Source organism: Sylvia atricapilla, chromosome 13 (genome assembly GCF_009819655.1).
Source record: "Sylvia atricapilla isolate bSylAtr1 chromosome 13, bSylAtr1.pri, whole genome shotgun sequence".
Classification (NCBI taxonomy): domain Eukaryota; kingdom Metazoa; phylum Chordata; class Aves; order Passeriformes; family Sylviidae; genus Sylvia; species Sylvia atricapilla.
The window spans coordinates 13,101,811-13,120,807 of NC_089152.1; the positions used below are offsets into that span (position 1 = coordinate 13,101,811).

At 40.2% G+C, this 18,997-nt stretch overlaps 1 protein-coding gene across 1 annotated transcript in view; it reads right to left on the reverse strand.

Moving 5' to 3' along the window:
- Positions 1-12,187: 12,187 nt before the first annotated feature.
- Positions 12,188-18,997, reverse strand: part of PRTG (protogenin) — a 73,531-nt gene continuing 66,721 nt past the window's right edge. Inside the window, 9 exon segments of the mRNA XM_066328072.1 lie at positions 12,188-12,406; positions 12,408-12,545; positions 12,547-12,576; positions 13,065-13,076; positions 13,655-13,744; positions 14,707-14,872; positions 15,792-15,912; positions 16,473-16,586; positions 16,589-16,654. Coding sequence (XP_066184169.1) covers positions 12,188-12,406; positions 12,408-12,545; positions 12,547-12,576; positions 13,065-13,076; positions 13,655-13,744; positions 14,707-14,872; positions 15,792-15,912; positions 16,473-16,586; positions 16,589-16,654 — 956 coding nt within the window.

Consider the following 18,997-nt stretch of genomic DNA (forward strand, 5'->3'; position numbering starts at 1 on the left):
AATGTATGTTTGAAAATACATAAAATTCCCAAGTACATGCAGAGCTTTATTCTGCTTTACCAGCTTGTTGCAGAACTCCTACACAGAGAGAAATCAAGCCCTGTGCAATGGACCTGGAGCTGGGAGAGCAGCACTGCAGAAGGGCAGAGCCAAGGTACAGCATCTGGCAGCACCTGGGCAGGTTTCCTGGCATATGGACACACAAGTTGAGCAGCCAGTAGTCTCTCCCACCTGGATAGAAAGTGTTGAACTGGAAAAAAGGGGACATGTTTAAGGAAATTAGGATTGCAATAGTCTTAGCTTGTGACAGTATTCCAGCGTCAATAGATTCACTTCCCCCACTTGCTATGAGGGAAAATTACAGTAATTCATTTTTCTAAAAGGCCTCTTTTTCAAATTTAAGTGCTAATTCTGCAACCTTGTCCATGTTTCACAGCCCCACTGTGATAAACTGGACTGTTTATCAAGGCTGGGGGGAGTTTCTGTCAGGCCAGAGACAGCACTAAAAATCTGCCTTTGTTGTTCTGCTGGAGTTACACCCCTGCTCCAGAGTCATTTGTTCTCCTCCTCCACACCTCCCTTTGCTGGTAGTAAAACTGAACACGTGCATGTTTATAAATTACACTGAGATGTGCTTTTTATGCTTTTTAGCCTGGTTGGTTGTGCAGCTGATACCACTCTGGGAAAATGTGTTCAGCAGGTCCCTTCTGGGTCTGTGGGCTCCAGAGCATCTCTGCAGACCTGAGGGCTTGTGGCTGTGACAGAAACACTTCCATTGAAGCCATTTCAGTGCAAACTGCTCTGCCTGCTGGTGAATGCTACATCTGTTCTGGTGATGTAAACCAGGCCTCACCAGCACACGTCTGTTTCGTTTCTGCTTTTAATCAGCAAAAATTAGGACTGCCTAAACTTCTGCACTAGCCACTTAGCCACATAATATAAAGTACAAAATACAAAACAGAATTTAATTAATAGTTTATTCATGTTTTGACTTCAGTCTGAAATGGATACAAAACTGTTTGTAGGGGGAAAAGTGCAAAATATATTGGCTTATGAATTAACCTGTGAAAGAATGGAAGTTTTTTTCTTATATTAGCCCATTATATTAGTTTTCTTCCATATGACCAGTCTGAGAACGATCATGCCTTTGCCTAATCACATTGCAAAATCACTGGCTGATGAAACACATCTTTCTAAGCTTTGCAAAACAAGTTATTAGTGAACTGATCAAAAATGTCTCAGCTGTGCAAAGGCCATTCTAGTGTCATATCTATACTGGAACAAATATTTTAACATTCAAAGCAAGCTCTTAGTTATCAAACCTAGTGGGACATTGGGGTTTTTTGAGTGCAAATTTATTTTTTCAGCTTGCACCTAAAGTACATATATGCTAAGTATCACAGAAAAAAGCAGCTTTCATGCACTCAGATACTCTTGCCAACAACACTCAACTTACGAAGTGTTAAAACCTACAATTTTCCAATAGTTTTAAACTATGAAATTTGGTATCCAATATATAAAACTTAATTAGTACCTTAGAAATTAAAAGATAAAGATGATATTGATTATCTAGGAAGTTAAGTTTAATTATTGTATTTACAGCTATATATGCATCAAAACCCAAAAGTTTTGACTAGAAATCCAGTGTGTCTGTGTATATGCATTAAAAATCCTCATTTGATCGTCAAGTCACCAAGACAGATAAATGCTCTATGATAAGTAAAAGGGAACTTTCAGTTTGCCTTGTTAACTGCAATAGAATACATTTTAGAAAGAGACAAATACATGTTTAAGTAAGCTTTGTAGGCTTCTCTGCAAAAAGGATTTCTGCCTACTCAGAGGTGGTTGTCTGTTGAGCAACGAACAGTGAAATGGGGACACTCTGTGGGGAAAGGAAAGAAATGCAATTTCTTGCTCTTTCTGGATCATTGCCTTGAATCCTTTGCATTTTCCTGTTTATTGTGGTCTGATGAGAAGAGAGAAAAGCATTTAATTCCTGCACTTCATTGCTTACAAAATGCAAAATGGAAAAAAAAACACAAACATTTGTTAGAAAATGCAGCAAAGAAACCTCCACTATGAAGTCTCTTCTGCCATCCTTTGAGAGGAGATAACAAATCCAACTTCATTCCCTCTTTTGTTTATTGTGCCACTAAAGTAGGGAAGAACACAAGAACAGATAACTAAATATGCCTAAGTACACCATGACCTAGTTACATAGATGCTGCACTCACCCATTACATCTGAGAGGAGCCTCCCTAATCCCCAGGCTAAAATTCACATGAAATCCAGGATTTCAAGAAAAGAGTGTAGAACTGTTTAAAAGATATGCACTGTCTGTCTGCAAACACCAAACTGGATTGAATTACTTGGCATGTATTCTGTCTAGTATTCAAATCTGAAATTTGAAGGCAGAGGTTTTAGGATGCTATATAGCTGTTCCTCTGGAGGTCCTGTCATTTTCTTTTTTGCAGCTGCAGGGTTGGGCTCTAAGTTTTGCCCCAGCTGAGCTACAGAAAAGAAACATCATCATAAACTCTTAAAACCTTGTTGAATGCTAAACTAAGTTGCAGAGTGTTCCTATTAAAAGGCTATTTCCAGTCATCCCCACTAGAAATGGCAACCTCCTCCCTTGGGCTGAGAGCTCTGAAGGCCAGGCTGTGGCAGGAGCCAGCCCTGCTGGGGGCCAGGGTCCCACCCCTGGCCAGTGCTCAGCATGGAGGTGACCTCTGAGCCTTTCCCAGCACAGGTGAACTCCTGGGGACTGCCTGGGGTTGTCAGCTGTGTACAATGGCCTCCAGCACACTGACCTTCTTCACTGATCTCATCCTACCCGGGGTACACCACAAAGGCAGAGAAGCAGCTTATAACAAATGAGAGTGCTTTCCTCTTTAATATAGCCATTTTTCTGTAAAGTGTTTTAAAAGCCAGAATTCTTCCTGTTATGAACTGGAGGTTGTCTTGCTTTTGATTTATCAGAAGAATTTTAATTGAAATACTTAGAAACTCAAGCCTGGGGTTTACTTTTCCTTTGAAGCTGGAAATCTTGATCTCAAGGGATTCATTCTGCCTTGACTGTGGGTTTTGTGTAAAGCAAAGCCAGATTGTTTTATTTGGTAGAGACTGAGCAAGCTGTTACTGACTTTTAAATATTCAGAACCTATTCCAAAGCAGGATGGTTGCTAACATGAATAATTTTAATGGATTTTTTTATTATTTTACAGTCTGTGCTGCAAACTATCTTACTTCCAACTTCAGTTGCATAACCTATCATAAGGAAGGCTATGAGCAAGTAGTTCAGTGGGATTGTTTTATGCTATTGTGTCTGTAAACTGCAAAAAGTGAGGAGGCAGCATAGATTGAGGTCTGTCACTCATCCCCTGGTGATATTTTTCAGCACACTGGGGGGGTTAATCTCCCAGACCAGCACACCAAACTGCCAGTTGTTTAAAGACCGTAGTAAGCTGCAGTGTGTGCAACACTTTTCCTGCTTTCATGTGGTGCAGGAGCCTGGCAGCCTAGCCAGAAATCTGCTGCTTTACTCATGAAAATCTTTTTCTCCCAGTGTATTGCTATGCAGATAAAAGGCAATTCAAAACCATTCTATTAACAGGAGCTCTAGGGAGTCCCCACTTTATTTCCAGCTCAAGTCGAATCCAGTGTTTTAGGCAGTGATTTAAAATGTCCCACAGAGTATAATAGGAAACATTATCTCCTACTGCCCACAAAAATTTACTTTTACCCTTCAAAACTGTGGATAATTACAGTACCCAGCACCCCCTGAACCCACCTGGAATTTTGGTCAACTTCCAGTCATCTGTTGAGAAAAACCCTGAGGAACTTGGGCCACTTGGCAGCACTCCCAGGAAACCATCTCAGCTGGTTCCTGCAGGCCAAAGGGGGACTCACCCACCAGGATGGGCAGGAGTCTCTCAGGGTCAGAGCCTCCACTGGCAGCCAAGGGTGATCCTATGGAGCAGGGATACCCGTGCACAGCACCTCTGCCACTGGGCACAGCTAGATCCTGAACTATTTATAGTTCTGTATGTCTTAATGGTGCATTCCTGTGTAAATAGGGTTTAAATTACGGGATTTAAATACAGCTTACACTCCTCTTTCAGGTAGAAACAGTTTGATCTCTCCTTGTCAAATCTGAATGCATTTACCTGGGGCTCTAACATGCAAGTATGTGAAAAGAGAGGGGTTCAAATCCCGTCCTCTTTGCTGTGTGGGGAGGAAAAGGTGAAGCAAAGGCTTAATACATCAGTTATAGAAAGAGTAGGACCCTGCAACAAAGACAGCAGTAACATTGGCCCTACAGCTTCTCTCTCACTGACAGAGGATATGCGTTACTGCCCAGCAGCCAATACTGAGCCATGACTGCAGATGAAGAAGGGAAAACAGGCTGGGCAGCGCAGTGCCCATGCATCAGAAATAAGTTAGGGCATAGTTTAATCCTACAGGTAGCAAATGTTTATGCATCCCCAAACAGAAAACCCAACTGGATTTGGATTTACTTGTAAATATTCAGAGTAGTAACTTCAATAAATGAAAGGAAAGCAGAGCTCTTTTTTTCATATATAATAAGATGTGAAGTCTGGCTTTAGCTGCAGAGGAGATTCTTAGCTCAGATGGCCTTCATATTCCAAGGTATTGATCCTTTTATCCAAAAAACACCTAAGATAAGACTGTAGATTGCTGTCACTGATAAATTAAACAAAGGAACAGCAATGCTGTCACCTCAATAAACGTGGCCATTCAGTGTAAGTGGCCCACTGCACTCACCTGTCTGTAGCTCAGACATTCAGGTTGGTGGCAGACTGCTGGCAGGTAGGACAGCATCAGACCCCAAACCAGGGCTGTTTCTAAGCTTTCCTTTGTAACAGTAACTCCTTGGGAGATGGAGCTTTACTGTTTAGTTGTTGCTACTGAGAACAAGGATTCTGGACTGTAAAATGGACCTGTACTAACCAGCAGTAACATAACTGGAAACTGCAGTTGGTTCCTCTTCTCACTTAGAGAAAGAGCATCATCTCTGGATTGCACTGGTCGAGCTTTTTGCTCTTGGACTTTTTGCACAGTCCAAGACTGACTGGTCCCTAGCTATTTAAAATTGTTATCTTTTAAAATGTAATTTATTTTAGTCTATTTAGAATTTATTCATTTTTACAAATACTCTCTTAAAATACTTGATCATATTTTCAGCATTGGTCTAACTCTCTCAATTATCTCTTGATAACTATATTTCAGTGTTCTTATATTTGAACATAAGGAATAAAGAATTTTGGATTAGAGCTGGTTTTTTAAATAATCTCCACAGCTGGTGCTCTAAAACTCCCAGGGATAAATGTCATATAAGCTAGGAAGAACTGGTCTATAAGCAGTCCCTGCAGGTACGAACAGCTGTGATTCATAAAGAAGCATGATGAGGCTTTTGGGATTTCTTTTGTCTTCTGAGAATTCAAAAGGAAAGAGACTTTATGGTCCTACTGCAGAATTGAGGCATCCCAAGTGCTCAGCAGGAGATGCTGACAAAGCAGAAGAGCTCTGACTCCCGGGGTGTTCACAGTGTGCCCTCCCTTGGGGGCACCTGAAGGTGCTCGTGCCTCTTAGAAATGGTCAGAATAAGAAGTAAAAGTACCTGTATTCGGAAACAATAATTTCTTGAACATGGGGAAAAGTTAGTGGACATTTATTTCAAATCTTCAATTCCCAATACTGTGATTTCAAAGCTTCAAAATACCTGTGAATATCTTTCAGTTTCCATTACGTATATCCAGTGCCAGTAAAGAAGAATTCAAATCTTTGAGGGATCAACACAGACAAAAACTGAAGTCAAACCTACCCAGTATGGCAAGATTCCACTTCCACTGGTGTTTTGATTTTAGTCTCCCTGGAGACCCTGAGAATGACAGCAGTCAGTTCTGTGGTTACATTCCCAGTACTTTGCATGGGCACCAATACTCTAAATCCAGCTCAGAACTCAACTCTCCAAACTGCCCAGCCAAGTTTTCTTTGCTCTCAGGTGGCAATCAGTGATCAACCTGCTAGAACAGAAACCATTAAATCCCTCCAGAACATAACTTCCTCACTAACTGAACTTGACTGGCTTCCATCTATAGAAATCCTTTGTCAGGGCAGCCGTTTGCCTTCTGACCAACAGCACTGGCATTTTCAGTCCTGTCATACACTGAACATTGGGTTCAACAGGTGTAAATGTGCTGGGGAAACTCAGCAATGCAGCTTTGCCTGCAGCTTTCTGGGCTTTTGAGGGCAACTGCACTGAGAACCACGTGTTTCACACCCCATGAAAATAACACAGAAGAGTGATCTTGCATGGGCTTTCAGCAGTGGGACACAGAGATTTAGGTGGGCAATAATTCCAGGTACATAAGTGATAAATGAATACATGGTTGGGAAAGTTCTATGAAATTCAATTATAAGTTCCATTTACTGTCTACCTCTTTTTATGACCTCATGATATGCCAACAATATCCCCATCTGCTCAGCCTGAAATGAGGTGCTGCAGTTTTTATCTTCCTTGTTTTGAGCCACTCCTCAGAGACACTGAAAATAAATATCAAGTAACACTTTTACTAAGGAAAACTTTTATTTCAACTGTGCAATCAATCAGTATTTAGACAGCAGTTTCATAAACATTGGCATTTAAACTTCTATTATTTTTTGGCATGACCTTGGGGTAGTATATAAACAACCCTGGAGGGGGAAAATGAACCAACACACTAGGTAACATTTACTAGAATGCTAGAAAAAGAAAAACAAATCCACATTATTAAACAAAATAGTTTTTAAAAGACATTAAAAAGTTACATTCAAATCAGGGCAAACATTAGCTTCCCTCATGCAATGGAATTCATGGAGCTGATCCCCTGAGACAAATATAAAATTAATACAATTCAGCTCCATCCTCCATTAGCCAGTCAGCCATTGCTGCCCTTAGAAGAAAATGGCACACAGAGTGAAAGGATCCAGACCACCACAATGTCAGATACACACCTGGCTCCTACACTGGCAAGTCATTCACAACTTTAAAATAAAAATTAAAATTAAAAAAAAAAAAAAAAAAAAAGCCAAACAATCAAAAAGCAACGTTTGTATAAATCAGTTTTTCATATACAATCAGTCTTCACTGAAAACACACCAGGCAGATGCAATGTGAGTATATGCAACCATAAAAAGTTGAAAACTTCTTTTTTTAAAGGAGCCCTATGGAACCAGAGGGCCCAACACAGCAAAGCCTTAAGCATGTTTTATATCCCTTTTGAGTCAGTCAGGAGTGGGCTAAGCATAAATCTAGAGGAATTTCAAAGAAATAGAGCTATTTGAGCCAAACTGAATTTGTGTTCTTTTCTCTGTTAACAGCAAGTGATTTGGGTTTGCACTTGTATTGAAGAACTGTGGTTTTTGAAACACATATTCCAAAATACTACATAGTGTTATTGCAGAAAGGTGCCCAGTGTTTCCTGCAGACAGGAATCCCTCTGCTTTGGAGATTGCCTGCATTAGAAGAGCCGCAGCTGCAGCGACTGGCCAGTGTGTAACAATTGTTCAAGCTAAGAACTACTATTTTTGCAATTACTAGGTGTAATTCTGCTTTCAATTTTATGAGAATAATGTCAGTAAATTGGTTTCTGTGAAATACCACCAGCATTACACCTGTGCAGCTCTCTCTGTTGTTATGAATGGCATTTTTGGCTAAACATGGAGTGCCCTGCAAAACCTTCCAATGTTCCCCACGGTGGGAGATGGGCTTTTCCCTGCATGAACTGCATTAAATGGACAAAAATTCATAAAATGAACAAAAGCTCAGTTTGCTCAGAGTAGCATTTACTGTGAGCTAGCAGTAACTATGCTTGTGTACACCCGGGCTGCAGCAAATGAGAAGTCATTCAACTTGACTTGATTTGCAATGAAAAAGAGGTAAACTGACTTGAAATACTCAGTGTTTACTACAGGCTAATACTGGATTCATGGAGAGTTACAGAGGATCTCTGATGCATGGTGACTTACCTTACAAAAATGCATTTGCCAGTGAGAGTTTCAACCATCTAAGACTTCTGTCCTTTTAAAATAATAGTGCTATGAAGAGTTAAAAAACAAAAGCTTATTTTGTTTGTCCAGACTATGCAAACTGAAATACAAATTAATTCCCTCATTGGCTTAAAAAGAAATAGGATGAGAACCCTGACTTGAATAAGGCAAACAAGATGAAGCTCATATCTAAAGCATGGGATTAAACCCAGAGAGGGAATGAACTATAAGATAATTAAAAACAGGCAAGCAATCTCTTGATACTCTTTTCTCTTAAAAATATCATCAGTTATTCAAAAATCGAGAAAAATTACTAAAAGTGATATGTAGATTTTTCAGGTTTCTCTTAGAATAGCAGAGCTATTAAAAAGTAACCAAGTGATGTGCCTGTCCTGCACAGCACACACAGTCACAATCCCGGGTAACTCCTGAAAGATGCCAGTGCTCTGTATTTGTTAAATATGAAGAAAGCACACAGGTGAAGCTGTGGGCAGACTGAGCTTTGAGTTTTGGCTCCAGGCCTTGCTGTGGCACTGAAGGGCAGATCCTCTCTTACAGACACCATCACCATGGGAAGTCAGTTTTGAGGTTTCCTCTGTAAGTTTTGATGCTTTTTAAGTCACATCTACAGTAACACTTTTGCTGGTTTTTTTTTTTAAACACAAGGGTTGCACATACACTCATTACACCAGCCATGGCCCTTAGTTCTTACTACACTTAAACAAAATCAATTCACATAGTGTAACACTAAATTCCACATTTATGTTCATCTTCCAGAACATATTTCATAAAGTCATAATTAAGAAATTAATCTTTTTCTCCAGGACCCAATTTCTACAGACACAACCCAGAAGTAAAACCTGGAAAACCTGAAACCAGTCTGCCTGCTCTGTTCTGCCAGCTCTTTCTAGGCAAATGGAATGAGCAAAGTGAAAAATTCATTCCCTTAGACAGCCACAGGTATAAACTTTGGAAAAAATTATCATCTGTAAGATCATGTTTATAATCACATGCAGTGGCTTCAAGGCTATGAAGCATTTAAACTTTTAAATTTTGCACTGTTACAATTATGAAGGATTGATTCCACTGTTAAGTTCAAAAGAGATATTATCAATTTTTACAATTTTTCTGGATATTCCTTTGCTTACCTTGTTGGCATTTTCAATTATAACACAAATTTTCTCACACAAAATCTTGTGATATATTAATACTAGGCCATGAATTCTGAAGAGAGGATTTTTGTTCTGCCTAAATTATGACTGCGCCAAAGGGAAGCACATGAATGTAGACTGGGTTCTGGAGAAGTGTTTTATATTTGGTTAACATAAAAATAAAGAAAAAGAATAATTAATGCCTAACTAAGTTTGCCTATATGCTGAGGTAACCTTAAATATCTTTGGTTTTCTTTATTTGCTGATAAGAAGTACCTTGATAAAACATTAAGTGATGAATCCAGTTCTGGATGTGCTGCTCTCTAATACACTGAATATTTTCAATTCTTTGGCTATTGAACTTCAAGCATCTATATAAGATTGGCAGTTTTTATATGAACTCTGTTTCTCTCAGATTATCTGTAGGTTAAACTACAGAATGGGTCTTTGGAAGGAAGAGTTTAAGATTATAGTATTTATTTACCTGTAACAAGGATTATAAAATTATTCCCCATTGCCAGTACTTACAGCAAACAAGTCTTTGGAGAAGCAGTTACCATCTGCATATCAGCTCTTTCTGAATGCATCTAACACAAGAGGCTACTCTGAAAGATGAAGTGTGAAACTTCATGCGACAGTTACACATTCTTACTCTAGTTCTGATTAATTCACACTTTACCTAACTAAAAACAGTACTCTGCTGTACACTACACATTCTGCCTGACAAGACCAAAAATAAATCTTTGGTGAAAAGGTTTTCTTTTCTTCAGCACGTACATAAAAAAACTGTTAAAAATATTCTTTCTTAATACTGTACTGTTCATCAACTACATGCTGGAGAAAAAAATTACACTTGGAATTCTTTGGAGATATCTGCTGGCATTATAACTTTCTTTAAAGGCTCTTGTAACAACAAGGTAGTTAAAATTGTTGAAGCATACAACTCACCTATGCAATCGGCTACTACAATCGAGAAGCCCTATTGGTTTTGTTAGTAACTACTTATACAATAAAATGTATTTAGCTCTTCAAACCTATAGCTTTTTAAACTAGTTCAATTCCTTTTGGACATATGTGGCTTCCTTCTCTTCCACAGAAAAGTCTTGGTACAAGATCATTCTTCAAGCACTTGAATGAACAAATCTGTTAGGGAGAGGTGAATGTGTACTGTGTGCTTCAGACTGGCAAGAGCTCCAGGAACCAGAGCCTGAGTCCTCAGCACACCCCAACCACGAGAGCAGGGCTCACCCACAGCTTCTGCCCACCCAGGAGTCAGCCTGGCACTCCTGGAGGTGACATCTCAGCCCCACTAAAGTCAGTGGGAATTCTGACAGACTTAAATAGAGCCAGGAGTTCCTATGGTTGATTTCTCATAACATTATATTTGTAACAATTTTTTTAAAGTAAAAACATATGCCTAATTTTTTTCTTTCTTTCTTTTTTTTTTTTTTTTCTTTTCTTTTCTTTCTTGTTTAAGTAGAACAGGGAAAGAGGAAGAGTGGGAAGAGGACTGGATGCAGATACAGGCAAGTTATAACATTGGATGATACCAGCCTCTTCCCTGTCTCTCGCTCTCTCCTATTAAAACACAAAATGATACCCTGTCAGTTGCTCCACTTTTCCGTGAGGCAGCTTAAAAGTAAAACTGTTCCCTGAGTACAGGAAAAAACAACAACAACAAAATAAAAAAAAAACCCACTAGAATAATTTTTAAAGGAGGTAGTATAAACAGGAATTGCATGGGTTCGAGGCAGTAGCACCTCTTTCAACAGACTCTTCAACTAAAGCTCTGGCTTTTTATTTCTCATGGTAGCCTCATCAGAGTTTTAGATTGGCATACAGGTAAGATCACTCCCTGAGCTAAAATTCCTGGCTAATAGCACACTAGGTGAAGGCAAGGAGCAGGTTTGCATCCTAACAACAGTTCTGAGACATACTACAATGCTAGCACTGCTTATCAGCACTGAAAAATGGGTAAAAATGAAATATAAACTCATGTTACAGTTTACTTAAACATCTAAGAAGCATTTAAGGCATCTTCTGTACTCCAAAAGGAACTTTATGACACTAAGAAGGAATAAGGCAAATCAGTATTTACATAATATATAATGCAAGGCACCACTGCTAAGAAGTACTGTGATACTGGAACACTCAGCATGTGGTCATCTACTGCTTAACTCTCAGGCAGAGCTAAGCTGTTGAAAATGATGAGTACTTCTTCATTTGCTACAATTTTTAACCTTACTGTGAATACAGGGGCACTATTTGTCACAGTGTGGGGAATCCAGCATGTCCCAGAGCCCAGGAATAGAGCAGATGTGCTGCCAGCAGCTGCTGGCACAGGTTGCTGAGGAAAGGCACTGTCCCAGGCCATACTGAGGGTCTAAGGAATCAAGAGGTACAAAGATTTCATGTGGCTGTATATGTGGAAGTTCCAGTTCTCCCCAGTTTTTAACATACTCTGTGTCAACCACATGAAGTCATAACATTTTATACTCTGAGGTTTCCTTCTTTTAAAGACAGAGCTTCAGCTAAACAATCTTGTCCACCAACCTATACAACTCCCTGATCACTGAGTACATACACACATACACACACTCTCTCTCTCTCTCCACACAACTGCGGGGAGCAGGGAATGAAAACTAAAAACCCCAAAATAAAACAACACTACTAGGAAGTATCATCAGTTCCATAGCTGAGAGCAACTAGAACACAAATGAGTAAAGCAGTCATCATTCAGAGTTCACCTCTCGGCAAACTGAGGTAGATAGTCAGCAAAAGGGCCAACAGCCTTCCCTTTGCTCCAGTGACATATTTTAAACTTCAGTCAGAAATCTTCGCTCCTTTCACAGTTTTTGACCACTGAACATTCAAATGAGTGAGCTTTAAAAAAAACAACAAACCAAAATATAGGAGAAAAAAAAAAAACCAAACCCAAACCAAAACCCCCAACATTCAACAGAACTATGGATCACCTGCTAGGTTTAGTCAGGCTTTCCACACTGAAACTTGGCTCCCTGTTCATTGTCCTTCGAACAGACGCGCACCGCAGGCTCCGGGCTCAGTCGGGCCCCGCGGGGTGGACCCGCAGCGGGGCCGGGGAGCAGCAGCGGGGGCTCCGCGCTGCCGGGGCTCGAGTCACTGCTGCCCAAAGCGGAGAGCCCCGGCACGGCGGGCAGGAGAACCTCGTCGTTGGACTCGTGGGGAGAACCTGCCGGAGTCGCCGGTCTCGTGGCTGCCCTCGCTGTTGGCCGAGTGCTCGGTGTCGCCGCCGAAGGGCGCGGGGAAGGCGCGGTGCCGGCCCGGGGAGGCGGGCGGCGCCGCGGGGCGCGGCTGGTACAACGCACACCGCCCGCAAGGACCGCCTCGGAGCCTGCGGGGCACACAGACACAGCCTCAGAAACGCCGCGTCAGCATCGGCGTTTGTACTGCCTTCCCTGTCTCCTGCTCCACCAGAATGCTTCTCCCAGTTTAAAAATAATCCATCTCTGGTCTTGCCCATTCTTTTCCACAGCAGATGAAATAATCCTTCTAGATAGAGCACGGCTGATAAAAAATTATTTCACTGGAGAACGTGAAGAGTATTTTAAAAACTCACTTGGTAGAGCTCCCTCCCATCCCCTCATGCATATTCCTAAAGCATTAGTCCTTAGGTGATAGCAAATCTTTTCATTTTGAGGCAGCAGAAATACACAGCTGCTTGTAGAATATTTTTTGATATGATTTTACAACATGGATATCAAGGACTTTCTAATTCTTAAACACACAAGAGCACAATAACAAGTTAAAATGCAATGAAGAATGGTTATATGCTCCATAGGTGTGAATTTGCATAGTAATGTTCCAGATTTGGTTTAACACTTCCGTTTTAAACTGCTCTTTTTCTCAGCAAATAGCAAATATGTCCAGACCAACATTTCAGAAGCCAAATAGTTCCTATTCAGGTTCTCAATTTTCTCAGTACTTCGGGTATATCATCTATTTTCCTCTCATCTGTTTCTCTTCAGCCAACAAAAAATTTAGCTGCCATGGTAGGAAAGGATTCTATTTTAATATATATTTTTATTTGTAAATACATATTTAATTTGTATTTATATTTATACAGAGTCTCTGCAGAAGTAGTTCATGCAATGCAAAGTACACAGGAATCTTTCTGCTCACAGATGCAAAGGCAGTAGGCAATCAGTTAATGGTAGAGTTAAAGTGTCTGTCAACTGTAGTCACAGTGTCCTGACAACAATATCTGTCAGAAAATGGAATTTCTGTAAGACTTACTATGGTGAGACAAGAGCACCATCAACCTTACACAATTGAAACTATCCAATTAATATTAAGACCACTAATATGGTTTTCCATAAACAGAAAACTATGTATCTTCCTTTGCAAAGAGGGTATTACAGTAAAGATTGTGCATCTCTGCCCATTAGAGCATTACCTCCTCAGTCTTTCGCCTTCTTAGCATCTTGGAAGAACAGCCACTTCTTCTTGTTATTAGTCTTTGTGACAGGCCCATAGCTGTTAATAATCAGATCAGATCCTCCCTACAACAGAGGAAGATGCAGACATTTATTTTAATATACTAATTTCGAAGATGCTTGAAAATATTTTCTATTCCTACCTCTTGGCTCCATACTGAAAATAAAGACAAATGAAGCCTCAGTAGTGAGTCACATATTTGTGGTCTGGTACCCATCTGCTCAAGACAATTCAAGAACAGACCCACTAATCTGGCAAGCTTTCTGTCCAGACCCAAGCTGCCATACCGCAGGCACACAGCAAAATATTCCAGCTACTGCTCATTGCTCTAGTACTTCAAATGTGGCCATTCACAGGCAGTGTCTGTGCCTCTGCTGGGTCCATTTCCACTTTCTCAGCTCTCACACATATCCTCGGGAGCAGCTGCACTCAAGTTTGCAGTGTGAACAGAACAAGCCTGAACTCACAATGTCTGCATGTGAAAGGAAGGCCACTATGGTGTTGTCACACTGGACTCCTGGACTGAAGGTTCTGCACATCCACTGCTACATCCTGTCATCATCATTTATAATTTGAATGAATATGAGTTTATAAACTGCAACACCTGCCTTACCAGTAAATACATGGAAAAATAATACTTTTCTTTACACCTGCTTAGTGCCATGGTTGGCTGGACTGTGCACAGCACTGACTGAGCTAGGTGCTGACAAGGACTCTCACTTATCTCCTGGCACCAGCCCTGAGTCTATGGAGCCTTTATCCTTGGATGCTGTGCCAAGGCCAAACTCTGCAATCTGCAGAGTACAGTCAAAGAGAAATGTACTCCAACCAGATCTCCAGCTGAACTTTCAGATAAGTCTTGAAAAAATTTGAGCCTGGATTGCCAACTTTGCACTAGTCCCATTAGTAAAACAGCCTCCTGGAGGTTTCTAGGATATACATTTTATTTCTGATAAGGACTCTGGTGCTATAACAATGAATTCTAAAGAAAGATTTCTGACCTGGGAGTTAATAAAACTCACAGTACCTTTGCATCAATGAAGCTGTTTCCCACTATCATTGGCAATAAGGATTCTTCATTCTCTGCAATTCCTTCAATATTCTTCTCCACCTCATTAGGACTGGCTAATGAGATGCTGGTATGTGACAGCTGGTCAGTGCTTTGCTGCACAGGCTTAGGAGCAGATGCTTTCCTACACAATGTTAAGGAGGAATAAAAATTGTCCCACAGGAATACAATACAAAACAATCAAGGATAAACTTCAAAGCTATTATTAATCAAGTAATCCTGGTATATTCTTGGCATTTACATTTTGTTATATGATACTCCTAACTCACTTGGAATTTAAATGTTATTGCTTGTGATAAAAATAACATCTGCTTCCAGTTAATCATACACAGTAGGCTACAAGCTTATGTGCAGACAGGAATTGTCATGATTAGTAATATTACTTGGAGGAAGTAACCACTAATGACATTAAGACCTTTCTACCATACGACACAGAGACTGTTTCCCAATCCATCTTTTCCTGCATGTAAACTAAAAAGCCTTTGTTACTGAAAAACACTTTCAGAGGGTTTTGAAATTTATTATTTCAAGTGACTTATGTTATTTTGATCCCAAAGTTTTGGGAAGAATCACTGGGGCCAGTTTATACCCTCTAGCTGCTGGAGACAAAGACTGTGGCTTGCACCACTGCAAAGAAACTGCGTCATAATCTGCTTTTAAATGTGCATCATGGAACTCCTTTATGACAGAGTTCCTCTTGTCCAGCAGCACTCAGGGGGTTAAAGCCTTGCAAACCAGGTGTGGAGGGCTCAGCAGGAGGAGCAGGTGATGAACAGCAGCATGCTTATCTGAACCCAAAACAGGGGTTCAGCTGGAAACATGCCTCATACTGGGCTGTCAAAGCACCACCACTGACTCCCTCTGTGGGTTCTTCCTCCTTTTCACTGGAGAAGGGGCTCAGGTAGAGTGGGAAGAGTCAATAAAGTGCTTTGTTTCCAGCATTGGTAGAAACAGGTGAAGAGAACTTAGCACTCTTGGAGGAGAAAGCACATGCAAGAGTGAGTGCATTGAAAAAGGGCTCATCTGTGAGAACAAAAACATACCTGGCTTTACTGCGATAAATTAAGATCAGGATGCAGATAAGGATGCAGGTCAAGGCTATGCAAACCCCAACAACAATGCCAGTCATTGATTTCTGGTCCAGATGGTAATAGTCAGAATAAGCTGTATCAAAAAGGAACATAGCAAGGCTCAGTAAATAACAAGAGTTAACCCCTGCTCCCTGTCAGGAAATTAATAAGGTTACAGTTACAACCACAGAGACAAACGCTTCCTTCTAACGAGATTTGCAGTCCTTCTCTGTGGTACATTTGATACTTTTGAAAATAAAACTTGTAGACCAGAGGAGTGTCTGGCCAGTGCAGTCCTGGGAGGGAGGAAAAGGACAGACCAGTGCTACTGTATCTCAAAGCCAGAAAAAGGAATTAAAGGAAATGCCTTAGAAGACTGGCTGCAAAGCTACTGACGTAAAATTCAAACCAGTTATGTATTCTCATTTGAAAGGCAACTTTCCATTTCTGAGCAAGAAAATGAGACTAGTTCTGAGTTGAATTGAGATAAAAATTCCAACACTGTTTCATTTAGGAGAAGAAAATGCTACAATGTTAGGACTGTCACACGTGAAACAATGGTTTACCCAGAAAGTGGTTACAGCTAAAACAAACAGGGATCTTTTCTCCCAGTACTTGTGACGATGTTTTAGTAATCAAAACATTGCTACTGACTTGTGGAATCTCCAGAATCCAAGCGTTTAGGTCTCTGGTTAGACTCTGATGTCTCCTTTGGCAGCACAGCAAATTCCACTGCATTTGAGAAGGGTCCTTCTCCCACTTCATTGAGGCTGCTATTTTAACCAAGTAGATGTTTCCTGCTACAAGGTTTTCCAGCAAAGCCATGGTCATCGCTCCTATGAAAGGACACAATAAACAGTTCCAGTTTGACAAACTTTTGGGAAAAGAATTAGATTCAGACATTGGGACCATACACTTCTTTCCCAATAGCACCTCTATTCTTGCTTGAGGATTGTGATCACTTTGAGACATTTTACCCTGCGTATACAAGCTACAGAATAACACTGGGCTTGCCTTCTCATCTCTTCTTTCCTTTCTTTCCATTCTATTTGAACACAGACACTGTGAAGTGCCAATACAGCTCAACCCAAGATTCAAGTATTGGCTGTGACACACCAACCCTAAATCTAGCACAGCTGCCTTTCAGTGTGATCACATCTGTGAGGAGATGCACCCAGCATTAACCAGACTCTCAGGCAGAGAAACCAGACCATTAAACCTCTCTCATATGGAACATACGTGCCTCTCCTCCACCTCCTGTAGCATGAACATGTGAATGAAAATTGACATAACAAAAGATCCAGATTCAGTTGTCAAATTTCAGGTCTTGTTAAATGAACAGAACAGCTCTGCAAGAGTACCTTACACCATGATTTAAAAATAAAATTAAATCTTATTTAGACCTGTGTGGGCTTCCTTGATTACTGTGCATCTAAGCCGTGCTACTAAGAATATTGCAGAAAATGTCTTTTTCGTATGCTAGGGATTCATTTCCTTAAGTCCCTGAAGGCAGAAAAAAAAGATTAAGAACATAAATAGGATTCACAAGCATGTCCTTAGACAGGCAAAACTCCTATCAAAGTCAATGAGAGTTCTGCCTGCCCAGGGACTGCAACTACTGCTTAGAATTCCAATTTATTTCTAAAATGCCTGTGTTTCTTGCTACCATAGAAATATGCTGCTTTTATTTCCCTAACAGTGACATTTAATTTAAATAAAATTTGGTTACAGCACTAAAATTAAATAAATTAAAATTAAATTTAGTTACAGCACTAAATCTATCTCATCACTTTCACATATTTCATTTACTTTCTCAGACTTAAGTCAAAAATTAATTTTTTAATTGGTTTGAGAAGTCAAAATTTATAGTAGCATGGGAGCGTATAAAATATAAGGTTATTTTGTTGACAGAAAAGATTATACATTCGGCAAAAAAGGAAGCTACTTCAAAAGCTATTTCAGTTCTTCCATAAAAAAAAAAACCATTAGCTGAAAGCATTTGAAGTAAAATGTGAGGTATCTGTAACCAAAGGAGCTGTAATATTTAGCACCAGCAGGGGTGAAAGGTCACATTTCAATATCACAGGCTCTTTGCCACCAGCTCCTTTCCAATCTGCTGCATGGCTAAAGCCAGAGAGCACTTGGCACTGATTTACTGCACACCAGGTGTGCAAGGGCTGTAACTTCTGGTCCACTTGAAGAGACCCAGGGAAGAAGGGGAGGTGGCTGAAGACAACTCACATCATGGATCAGCACCAAAATGCAGTTTTGTTTGCTGGTTTTGCCAGGCCTAACACAAGCTTGGTCAATTAGGGGGTGGGTTGGGAGAAAATTTCCTGCATAAAACTGAAGCCCATGCTAGGACTTTTGTAGGTTGCAGGTTGGTTTGTGGTTTTTTAGCGTGATGGGTTACTTAATATTTTTTATTATTTGAGGGGATTTCTCTGGGAGTATGAGAATGGAATAGAGTCATGATTTCACAAATCATCTGCAGAACAAGTTTAGCATCAGGACAAAACAATGCTATTTATTGCACAGGGTTAACTAATCTAAAAAGAGTAAATGCATTAAAAAACCCAAACCCTGCTTCTACTTCAAATTACCTATGAAAGGACTGTCACAGGACTGATCATGGTATTTGCCCAGTTCTATCTCTACATATTAATTCCCTTTCACAGACTTTTTCATCTATACTTTAACTAACGACCATAATAGATTGTCCTAGTGTGTCAAGATGCCTGAATTCCACACCATGCCTCAAACCCTAATATAACTGTCAAAATGCAAAAATTGTGGCTCCAACATTGATGGGCACAGTAATACAAGTGAGATTTATAGCTCTCCATTTGCTCATTCCCTCCAAACACTTTCAGTATGGGAATACATGAAAATGTTTACTGTTATTGCCATCCTGTCATCCGAAATCTCTGGTGAAATACTATCAGAGACGCTGCTGCTCAGTTTCACAGGCATGACTGAGCTGAACGATGTATCTGAAAGCAATTCAGCCACTTTGCTGCATGCAGCAAATACAGTGTATCATCAACAGAATGACAAGATTTAGTCTTCAATATAAGCTCTCTCCGTGAATTTAAATCTGCTGGGTTTTTTATTGAGTAAAATTAACAGTCAGTTTGTCCTTTAATGTAACAATATCACTGTTCTTCCGACAATTTAGT